Source organism: Elephas maximus, chromosome 10, assembly GCF_024166365.1.
Source record: "Elephas maximus indicus isolate mEleMax1 chromosome 10, mEleMax1 primary haplotype, whole genome shotgun sequence".
Lineage (NCBI taxonomy): Eukaryota > Metazoa > Chordata > Mammalia > Proboscidea > Elephantidae > Elephas > Elephas maximus.
This window is the reverse complement of record NC_064828.1, coordinates 90,628,479-90,640,699: the sequence shown is the minus strand read 5'-3', so window position 1 is coordinate 90,640,699 and position 12,221 is coordinate 90,628,479. Positions and strand designations below refer to the sequence as shown.

General features: G+C 44.9%; 1 protein-coding gene across 2 annotated transcripts in view; it reads right to left on the bottom strand.

The window, feature by feature from the left end:
* The window catches only part of ADCK1 (aarF domain containing kinase 1), a 147,199-nt gene that overhangs the window by 96,533 nt on the left and 38,445 nt on the right, over positions 1–12,221 (bottom strand). For both annotated transcript variants that reach the window (XM_049899480.1, XM_049899479.1), the window contains exon 4: positions 2,850–3,053. In XM_049899480.1, coding sequence (XP_049755437.1) covers positions 2,850–3,053 — 204 coding nt within the window. The remainder of the gene's footprint in view (positions 1–2,849; positions 3,054–12,221) is intronic.

The following is a 12,221-nucleotide window of genomic DNA, read 5'->3' as shown; positions in this document are numbered from 1 at the left end:
GAGCTGCTGGCATGGTCTTTCCTTCCTAGCACCCTCCACATCTCTCCACAAACAAGTCAGCCTCTAAGGGTTAATTCTGCTGCCTCCCCGAACCCCTTGCATCCACCCCCACTGAGCTGCCACATGCCAGCAATGATGCACTTCACACTGTTATTACAGTGATTTATTTAGTTTTAATTTGGGGGTGAAATTCGTGCTGTTGGAAGGAGGAGGCCAACAGTCTTGGCAAGACACAAAGATATGCACCGTGCCAATCCCGTCTCTTCTGCTTGGGGTTCCTCCAACCTAACTGCTCCTCCCAGCTTGTGGCCTGGTCCCTGACTCCAGCCCGGAATCAGTTTACCCTTTGCTCAATCTCTCCCCCTTTGGAGAAAATGTTTCTTGGTGGCAAGAGAGTCTGCAGAGATTTCTATGCTCATCTCCTGTGAGATTCGGTTAATGAAGTCCCCCCTCCACCCCCAGGCCAGGCTATCACTAAGGAGTGAGACACCTTTGGCTCCGTGCTGGGCAACTGGCACCAGCTCTGCATTAAGGGACCAAGAGATAACCAGGGTCAGTTCCACACAGATCAGTGAAAACGGAGCAGCACATCATTACCAACTTCCCCTCTGCTCTCAGCATGTAGCCTAACTAAGCCACCACCTCGTTCATTCATTGGTTTATTAAACACTCTGGTGGCATAATGGTTAGGAGCTATGACTGCTAACCAAAAGGTCAGCAGTTCAAATCCATCAGGCGCTCCTTGGAAACCCTACGGGACAGTTCTACTTTGTCCTACAGGGTCGCTATGAGTTGGAATTGACTCGACAGCAACAGGTTCAGGACGGGGCATCTACTATATGCCAGACACTGTTCTGAGCACTTGTGGATACAGCGGTAAAAGGACAATCACGGTCTTCACCCACAAAGGGTTGATGTCTTGCAGAGGAGTCGCCGTACACAGCCAACCACACCACAAGTTGCACAAGTGGGAGGAGCAAAGTTCTACAGAGCCCAAAGGAGGGATAGGACTGGTCTACGAAGAGTCAGAGAAGTCTTCACAGAAGAGGTGTGATTTGGCCAGAATACCCAGCACCTAGCACAGTGCCTGGCCTTCGATAGATGGCTGGATGGACAAACGACCTGGGGACACAAGGAAGCACTTCACAGGAAGAGAAGAAAGTAAAGACATCCCAGGTAGATGGTAGGCCATGGGCAAGGCATCAAGGGCTCAGTGTGCACAACGACTCTGAGACAAGCAGTACGGTGGAGCCAGAGCATGGGGAAATAACAATAATAATAAAAGTTAATATGTGTTCAGCCTATACTCCAGGTCAGGCACCGCCCTAAGCACCTTCCATTCATTATCTCTTCTAATCTTCACAACAACGCTGTGAGGTGGGCACTAAGGTTTTTCTCATTTTACAGTACACGGTGCCCAGAGGATAAGTCATTTGTGCAAGGGCACAAAGCTTGGAAAGGCAGAGAACAGTCTGGCTCCAGAGCCCAAACTCAAGCCACCGTGCCACTCTGTCCTCTACAGCATATTCATGAAACTGACAGGCAAGTTGACAACAGATTAGGATGGACCTGAAAGCCCTGCTCAGGCCATGGGGAGGCATTAAAGGTTGTAAACTAATCTCAGGTCAGCATCATCTGATAAAAGGCTTGACTTTAAGATTACTTGGCCTGGGAAACTCTGGAAGACACAAAGTTCTCTAAGAGTAGAATTTCAAAGACAGTGACAAGTCAAAGAGAGAGGAAGATCTTTTAGAAGAGATCTCTGGAAAAAAAAAAAAACTTGTTGCCGTTTTCTGACTCATAGCACCTCTATAGGACAGGGTAGAACTGCCCCATAGGGTTTCCAAGGAACACCTGGTGGATTCGAACTGCTGACCTTCTGGTTAGCAGCCAAACTCTTTAACCACTATGCCACCAGGGTTTCCATGGATCTCTGAGGTACCCTCAAGTTATGCCACATAATTTATAAGGCTGGGCCTGGCCCGCTGCCTGAACTCCTCCTCATCCCCAGAAGCAGAGTGGCCAGAACAGACCAGAGAGGGTCCGTGCTGTAGTGCCCTTTTTTGGGTGCCACACCCCCTGCAGGTCACTGGCACACTGGCAAGGGTCGGAAGGAGTGCAGCTAGGGCTGTCATACAGAAGGGCCCTCAATTCTTCCTCTGTCCTTCCAGGGGCCAGAATGAGGATCAGATAAGCAAGGTTTGAGAAGGCAGGTCTTAGCCCTTATGAGAAAGCATTTGCTTACAATCAGAGATGGCTGACAACAGAAGGGACCCCCTGGGCAGGGGACGAGAGAGTAAGCATCCTGTCACTGGAGGTAATCAAGCACAGGCTGAAGGATGCTCCAGAAATGACAATGCACTGGACATTTGGGACAGTTCATGGGCAGCATCATACTGCCACGTACTGGAACCCTTACTTACTAACAGTGCCTTTGGACATTTTACCTTATTGTCCTCTATCCTTCATCTGCAAAATGGGATTAATAACATTACCTACCTCATACGTTTGCCATAAGATTAAATGAGACAACCTAGGGAACAGTACAGTTGTGGTATGCAGTAAACTCTCAATACCTGATAGATACTAGGTTGAACCATGTGAGTCATATTAGATTGCAGTTAAGAACAGTCTAACAGCAACAATTTCATATAGTCCAACCAATATTTTTACTGAGGGCCACTGAGGTTTCTCCTTACCTCTTGATTTCAGCCCTCAAAGTTGCTGTGAAATTTGGTTCAGTGCCAATAGTGGCTCCCCAGTGCCCTGGAGCCAGAGCAAGAACCTCGCAGGGCTCTTTCAGGAGGAGAGAGTGCTGGGTCCCCACCCTTCCTGGTAGAGACAGGTACCTCCTTGCCCAGGTCCTCACGAATGACCTGGCGGACCTCTTGCATGCTGCTCTGCGGGGCTTGGCTATGCAGCACCTTCAGCGTGCTGGTGTACTCCTCTGGCAGCAGGTAGTCCAGAGCCCCCAAGTGCTGGCCCACCTTGATGAAGGTGCCCCGGTTGGCACAGCAGAGCTCACAGAGACGCCTGGCAGAGCGAAGGTGTACCTGCAGGGAGACAAGCCAGGGCCAGAGAGGTGTGAATGCAGGCTGTTCTCTAAGCACTGTACTTTCCTGCCCCTCTGCCTTTAACCCTGATTTACTCCCCGTGTTCATACATGCACACACGCACGCATATGCACACAGATGCATATGCACACACACTCTCCCCTTCTCCTTTGGTCTCCTGCTGCCCAGAGAAGCCAACTCCAACCTCACACTGAGATCAACCTTCTCAGAAGGCCCCATGCTTCTGATCTTCTCCTCTCTATCAAAACTTACTTGGTCTGGGTCCCACTCACTCAGAAACGAGCTTTCAAGGACCCTTGCATGAATCATCCACTGATGACTCGTGCAAGGGTACACTGAGTTTAATGTGTTTGCCACCCACCCCTCAGACATACTAATAATACTTTGTTTGTTTGGAGCACTACAATTTATAAAATATGCTCATATACAATATTTCTTTGCATCCTCACAGCAGTCCTGGGAGGCAGGTACTGGTATTTTTAAAGATGAAAAACTCAGTTTTTTGGGCTTTTTTTTTTTTTTTGCTTAAAAAGAAATAACTAATCAGTATCAAAAGAAAGTCTAGAAAACACTCCAAATCTTGGGCTCTCTGAACCTCAGAATAGCAATCTTTGGAGCCTGGTAGCACAGTAGTTAAGAGTTCAGCTGCTAACCACTCCTTGGAAATCCTGTGGGGCAGTTCTATTCTGTCCTATAGGGTTGCTATAAGTCGGAACTGACTCGATGACAACATGTTTGGTTTTGCTTTTCACAGCAAACTTTAGCCAAGGTCTGCTATCAACTGGAGGAATAATTTTACTTGGGGGGAGGGTGGAATCTGACACATGGGGGAGATAGGTGGCAGGTTGTCAAGGACGGAGCAGCATTAACTTAAGCCCTGATGCCCTTTCAGAGCTGGGAGGTGCATCCTGGGTTATCACCACAGCTGATGGTCTTGAAACTATTGGGGTCCTGCCTTCAAGGAGTTACAGCCTCTGAGGCAGAATGGGGCTATGGGCACACTCAGAAGACTGATCCCAGTGCCCTTGGGGAACAGTACCCCCTTCTACCAGCCAAGCCAAGACAGACTGAATATCCATGATGGGCGTACACTCTGGTAAGTGCTATGAAGGATGCCACCATAATTGAGCACATATTTCGGGCAATAAAACCATGTGAAGAGTTAAACAGCAGTCAGCAACAAAGACGGAAGAAATGTTCAAAGATCCTATATTATTACATGCCAAGTGAAACCACACAGGAAACCGTCACTTTAGAAATTAAGATGATGAGAATGCTGCAGCCTTGAACACCCTCGTCCCAGCAGCCAGGGAGCCCATCTGCCTGCCTCCCATCACAGCAGAGCAGAGGTCCCAGAATCCAGAGACTAGCAAACTGACCTTAGGCCCTCAGGAATCCAATGTTTCTGGCCTCTGCTGGACATCTCTGCCATTGCCTACCACTCCAGCCCCTTCGTGGGGAATCCTACGTACACCTGACCTCACCCCCCGGCACAGTCCTCCAGCCTTGAGGAGGATACCTGGTCCCAGCTGGGCCAACGGCAGTCTCTTTTCTCTGGCAGAAGGACACGGGGGAAAGAAATTAATTCTGAGAATTCAGTGAAAGTATGCACGCCCCTGGAGTTCCTGGGTGGTGCAAAGGGTTAACATGCTAGGCTACTGACCAAAAAGATAGTCGTTTGAATTTGCCCACAGGTGCCTCAGAAGAAAGACCTAGAGATCTACTTCCAAAAGATGAGCCCCTGAAAACCTTACGGAGTGCAGTTCTCCTCTGACATGTGTGGGGTCACCATGAATAGGAATCGACTTGATAGCAACAGGTTTGTTGGTTTGTTTGTTTTTTATGCACACCCCTAGATGAATCAAAGGGTTGGTGGGTAGGGATTCTCTTTCCTAAGGATTTAAAGTTGGGGACTGAGCTGGCCAGTGTCAGATGGTAGAATGCATGTGGAGGTGGACAGAGTCAGTGCCGAGGCTGGCCAAAGCCACACTTCAACCGTGCTTCTGAGGAAGTGAGAGAGAAGGCACAGCAGAGCCTGCCAAATGTGGAGCTGTGCGTCTCCAAGGAGCACAAAGGTTCAGGCCACGATGGACAGACAACATTTCGCAGCACGAATCATTGTTCCTCAGCTCCAACCCAGCAAAGTAGAAAATGTGCCCTCGCCAGCAGAGTAACAGGCAGCCAAAAAGGCAGCCATAATATAATAGTCCTGAGATACTGGCATGATTAGAGCTTGGATTCAGCAATGAGAGCTGCCCTGGCACCCAGAAGCTGCTCATCCAAGGAGTAAGGGGGCACACTCAAACCTTCTGCAAAGCTGTTCTGGGGTCCAGCTGGGGAGCCGTCACACTCAACACCAAAAGGAAGCAGAGGCTTGGAAGAAGACATGAGGATACACCCCCATTTTCTCCTCCCCTCCCAGTAAACACACCAATGTCAAAAGAAAGTCTAGAAAACACTCCAAATCTTACTGTGCGCCCAGAATCCCTGGGCGGTGCAAACAGTTAACATGCCCAACTGCTAACAGAAAGATTAGAGGTTTGAGTCCACCCAGAGGTACCTTGGAAGAAAGGTCGAGAGACCTACCTCCAAAAATCAGCCACTGAAAACTCTATGGAGTACAGTTCTACTCTGACACACATGGGGTCACCATGAGTTGGAATTGGCTTGACAGCAACTGGTTTTTATTGTACATCCATACTGTGCCAGCTATTCTGTGGAATATGGAAGAAACAGGGCTTACTCTTCACCATCTGGGGGGACATAACAAAGCCACTTGCAACAGAGAACAAGCAAAGAGGCAGGTATCTAAAAGGGCACAACAGGGCATACTGTGCAGACGCACAGATAAAAGAAACAAAAGGACTGGAATTAGAGGAAAGGTTTTATTTATGCAGAAGGGGGAGCTGGGGTGTGTGACAGTTATGAATTTACTGCCTTCCAGCTCCAAATCTACCCCTCTTTGCCCGGCTTTGAGTTAATGGAGCTGGGCCCTGCTTCATTTCTTCTTTGCCAGATGGTTCGATGTTGACTTTCTCAACAGGGGCTCTGGATGGGCTCTGCAAATCCAGGGCAGGAGGAAGGGGTTTCCCTTTCTGGCTCCGGTGTGCTGGGACCCTCCTATGGGCCAGTTCTGGCTCATAGCCTCCAGCAAGTGTGACCACCCACTAAGCTGCTCCAACAGATTAGCTCTGGGCCATACCCTCCAGCAAGTTTCTTTGCTATCTGACAGATTCCTCCTACAGACCAGCACAGCCTTACCCTCTAGCAAGTTTCCCTACCACCCAACTCGCTGCTCTGACAAACCAGCTCCAGCCCACACCTTCTCACAAATCTCTCTGCCACCTGGCCGGCTGGTATTATGGACCAGCTCTGGCTGATGCCTTCTACCAAATTTCCTCACATGTTTCCTGCCAAGGCTGAAGGTTCATAGGGCAGCCCTGCCTGCTACAGCAAGGTCTGAATCCCAGCCTTGGGGCTAGGGGGCCCTCTGCTAAGTTCTTAGTCCCTTCCTTGTTCATTTTCCCTCAGCCCTGGAGGTAGTTGCTGCTTTATGCATTTGCTACTTCAATGCCCTTAGAAGCTTCTTTTATTCCTTTTAGGAGTTGAAAAACAAAGCAAACCCATTCGACTCATAGCAACCCTATAGGACAGTAGAACTGCCCCATAGGGTTTCTAAGGAGTGGCTGGTCAGCAAAGGCAAAGGAAACCCTCAATGAAATGGACTGACCCAACGGCTTCAACAATGGACTAAAACATACCAATGATCATAAAGATGACAGAGTATTGGGCAACATTTTGTTCTGTTATACACATGGTTGCCCTGAGTTGGAGCAGACTCAACAGCAATTAACAACAGCAAGCTTTGCAGCTACTGAACACTTGAAATGTGGCTAGTGAACCTGAGGAACTGAATTTTTAATTTTAAATCATTTAAATTGTCACATGTGGCTAGTGGCTACCATATTGGACAGCACAAGTTTACCAATTAGTAACAACTATGATAAATGTGCCAATCATTTATTTGGTGCCATGGTTTTTTTTTTTTTTTATGTTCTAAGTTCTACTCCTGGCCTACATTAAATACCCAAATACAGGTGGTGGTTGCTGTTATGGTGGTTGTTGAAGTGGTGGTGATGGTAGGGTGTGTTTTTTATTGTTGTTTTTAAATTTACCCAATATCTCTGTGAAACAGATGCTGCGGTGTACCAGCCCTGTGCCCTACATACAATGTGCCGATGAGCAAGCATTAATGGGATCTCTTCATGTACAAGGCATAGTCGGGGGTGCAGGGAAGTATAAGCCATGGTCCTCATGTACAAGGAGCTTAGAATGTTACTGTAAAACCATACAACTATAATGACCAATACCAGGTAATAAAGATAGGTGCCCAATCACTCCGATGTGTGATGTGTGCTGAGAGTCACCAGGTTGGGTAGCAGGGTGGCCATAAAGTTCAATCAAATTGTACACAGTTTGAAAGACTAATGCAAGCTCTATCTGGTCCTGAATAAAACAAGAACATAAAACATAAAGCTTAGCAGCGTAGGCTTTGGAATCAGACCTGCGATCAAATCTTAGTTTGCTACTTATCTGTCATCTAACCTTGGGCGTGTTAATTAACTTTGGAACCTCAGTTTCCTCATAAGTAAAACAAGGATAATACAGTAAAATCTGCAAAAGCCAGAACCTGTGTAGGGCAGAAACCTGTCAGAGAAGGAAAGCTCAAATATCTTCCACTAAAAGGAGAGATAGAAAAGTGGTAAGACTGCACCCTGTCAAAGGTGGAAAACTTTTGAGACCCAGAAAAACAAGGCAGTTCTGTCAAGTTCCAACTCTCACAGGTTTCACTGTAATTATACCTGTCATTGTGAAGATTAAATGAAACAATGCTTAAAAAAGAGCTTAGCGCAAGGCCCAGTATATAATAAATGCTCAATAAATGAAAAGAGACAGAGGAGGGAAAAAACAATCTTCCTAGAAAAATGAAATTTAAAGAAAAAACCATCTAGGCCCGTCCACTCCAACAAGTCTGGACCACAATCTAATAGAAACAATAATTTTGTGCTCTGTCACCTAAATTGCAATACATTCCCACATAAGAAATGCAAATAGATACTGAGGGTTATTCTAACACACAGTGTGTCTATAGGTTCTCTTCCCCACAGATCTCACCACTTCCACCACCACCCCAGCATCAACCTCCCATTTTGCTCTTTGGATCCAAGTCCTGCCTTTACACAGTGTTACAGACTAAATTGTGTCCCCCCAAGATGATGTGCTGAAGTCCTAACTCCTGTACCTGTGAACGTGACTTTGTTTAGAATTGGGTCTTTGAAGATATTATCGCTAAGTTAGCATGAGGTCACGTGGAAGTAGGGTGGGTCCTAACCCCATCTGAGTGGTGCCCTTATAAAAGAGGAGAAGGGACACAGAGGGAAGACAGCCATATGAAGACAGAGGCAGAGACTGGGGTGATGCATCTACAAGCCAAGGATTGCTGGGACCACCAGAGGGTAAGGACAGGCAGGAAAGAATCCTCTCCTAGAGCCTTCGGACAGAGCATGGCCTGTTGACACCTTGATTTCAGACTTCTAGTCTTCAGAACTGTGAAGGAATGTCTTATTTTAAGCAGCCCAGTTTGTGGTATTTGCTGTGGCAGCCCTGGCTTCCCTGGCTGGATGGGTGTGTCACTGCAGCACATCCTTACTACAGAGCCATCACAATCCCCCATCCCTCCCTGTAACAGTATTGCAGGAATGGCCGGAACAGACCCTGCCCCTGCTCCAACTTCGTTTCACTCCAAGCTCAGTAACTTGCCTTATGATTCTTACTACTGATAACCTTGCTATAATGAGTTTTAATCTGCCTCATATTAATTAAAAGCATTGTCAATAGCCAGCTCAGTTTAAGTTTTGGGAGGTGGGCAGTGAATAGCTAATAAGATCAACTCTGTGCTGATTAGTTATTGATTGGGCTGGATGGAGCAAGGGCCCAAAGAGGGTAATTTTTGACCCATGTCTAAATCCCCAAGGGCTGGGACTCCAGCCACCAGACTTGGAAGAGAGGTGGCAAAGTCAGACTGAATCAACAGGATTCCCCATTAGAACCGGGCAATATATTCAGTAAGGTGTAGGGGCATGAGCAAGACAGGAAAGAGACAAGGATACAGACGCATATGCATAGCCCATTATAAGCAGAGAGACAGAAAGTGGGAGACAGTAAAAGAGAAAACACCACACAGACCCAAAACCAAAGAAAGACCTTTAATTAATACTTTTAGTCAGAAACTCAAGCTTCAAAGGAAACACACTGATGTGTTAACAGTGGTATCTTTGAGTTGTAGGATTACAGGAGTGTTTTCTTTATAGGTTTTTCTGAATTTTCCAAATTTCTTGTAATTAACATGTCAGTAACAGAAGAAAAGAAAGTTTTATGTAATCCCTTCCACATCTTTTAGAATTGGAAAAGTCCAGCCAATTTTTTTTTTTTTTCCAGCTTTAAATGTACAAGACTCTACCACCCAGACTTGGCCAGCTTTGGTGCAGAGAGTGGAATCTAGCATCTCTTCTTCCATTTGTCATAGTGTAACGGTCGACATGTGTGTTTTCCATTATGAAAACAGAATCGTAACTCCTCTCTCATCCCCAAGAAATCATGCCAGGACTGTCTCAAAGGTCTTTTTTCTGGTTGTCACCCTGTGCTTTAAGTTGCCATTTAGGCCACCAAGTAAAACTCATGTCTTGGAGGCGAAAAAATCAGGTTGCAGTTTATAAACGTTTAGAAGGAGTTTGACCCCAAATTGAATCCAAACCCTTAGGAATATCCTTTGTCTTTATTCTAAACACGTGCGGGATAGTACTGTGATTAAGAAGACAGGGTCAACATCAGACTGCTTCAGTTTATATGCCAACTTTACCGCTTAGAAGCTAATGATCTTTGGCAAGTTACTTAACCTCTCTGTCCCTCAGTCTTCTCACCTATAAAAGAAGGGTAATGATAGCACCTACCTCAAAGGGCCACTACAAAGATTAAATGAGGTGAGGTAAGCATTACTCTCTCCATATTCCCTTAGGAATCTAATCCAGTACTGTGGTTGTAAATACCATCTATATACTAATGACTCCCAAATGCACATCTCTGCCCAGACTTACCCCTGACTCCAGACTCATATATCCAACTGACTCTATGACATCACTTTGATGTCCAACGGGCATCTCAAAGTTAGCCATCTCCACCACCGCCAAACCTGCTCCTCCCGTAGTCTTCCCCATCTTAGGAAATGGCAACTTAAAGCTGTGCAAACCATAAATATTGATGTCACCCTTAACATCTCTCCCAAAATAGGGACCAAAATTTCCTTCCCACCTAAAACAACAATAACAAAACCCAGACAAGATATACAAAACAATGGTGTTCAAGGCACTGGACATCAGGTAAAAAAGGACAGTGATTTTTGAGAGATGGGAAACAAACAAAGTGACTTTTACGATTGCCTCTCACCACATTGTGAGTTTCCAGGCTGCGGCACAGGAAAGGGGAGCCTGGCAGTTAAAGACTCCTGAGTTGAAGAGACAGATCTGGGAGCTCAGAAAGACCAACGCAGCTGAAGTGTGCAGGGCAGAACACTGAAGAAGAGAGAGCTACACAAAGAAAGAACAGTAGAGATCTACAGAGGGTCCTTCTCAAATATTCAGCCGAGTACTAATTAGCACATGCAAATGAGGAAACTATCTGAATCCAAGGAAAGAACAACCCAAAAAGATTAGGGGTAACAATACTCAGACTCACTAAGGGCTTATTTTTCACTAGCCAAACTGGAAAACCTCATAACTCACTGGGTATTTGTTATAATACATAGAAGGCTCTTGCCTCTGTTATGGGGAATAATTAATCTTAAACTAACACTGTTCCGGTCCCATCTAACAGATCTTAAAAACAAGACCTAAAAAGAACAAATTGTTTCCAAGTAATTTAACTATGCCCCAGAACAAAGCTCAAAAATATTTATAAGAATACAAGAATATCCAGCACTCCAAAACGTGAAATCACAATGTCCTGCATTTAATCAAAAATTACCAAGCTTGCAAAGAAGCAGGAAAATACACGCTATGAGGAGAAAAAAATCAAAACCAACCCAGAACTGATGCAGATATTAGAATTACAGGGAAGGACATTAAAAGTTATTATAACTGAATATTGCATCCCTTATGTTCAAAAAAGTAAGTAGAAACATAGAAGAAATTTTAGAAAGATACCCAAATCAAACTTTCAGAGACGAAATGAGAATGCCTGAGATAAAAGTATACTTAATGAGATAAACAGCAGATTAGACACTGCAGAAGAAAAGATTAGTGGATTTGAAGACAAAGCAATAGAAGCTATTCAAAACCACAGAGAGAAAAAAAAACTTTATAAAAAAGGAAACACACACCGGTGAGCTGTGGGACAAATTCAAGCAATAAAATAACACGCAGTTGGAGTCCCAAAGGAGAGTAGGTGGGAGGCAGGATATATGAAAGAAAAATATTTGAAGAAATAATAGCCAGCATTTTTTCAAATTTGATGAAAAACCATAAATCAACAACAGATCCAAGAATCTCAACAAGCCTCAACAACAAGAAACATGAAGAAAACTACATAATGAAATGGCTCAACATCAAAGCAATAAAAATCTTAAAAGCAGCCAGAGAAAAAAGAAACATCATGGACAGAGGAACAAAGATAAGGAGGATAGCAGATTTCTCAATGGAAACAATACAAACAGAAGTCGGTGAAGCAGAATCTCTGAAAGTACTGAAGGAAAACCCAGAATTCCATACCCAGCAAAAACATCTCTCAAAAATAATAGCAAAATAAAAACTTTTCAGACATATAAAAGTTGATAGATTGAACTCCCTGTATTACAAGAAATGTTAGAGGACATCTTTCAGGCAGAAGGAAAATGAAACCAGATGAAAATATGAATCTACATAAAGGAATGCAGAGACTAGGATTAGTAACTTCATGAGCAAAATACATAAGAATTTTTTCTCATACCTTGTATCTCTTTAAAAGGTAAGTGATCATTTAAACAAATATAGTAACAATGTAATGTGCCATTTATAACATATGTATGAGTAAAATGTACGATATCAACAACAAAAG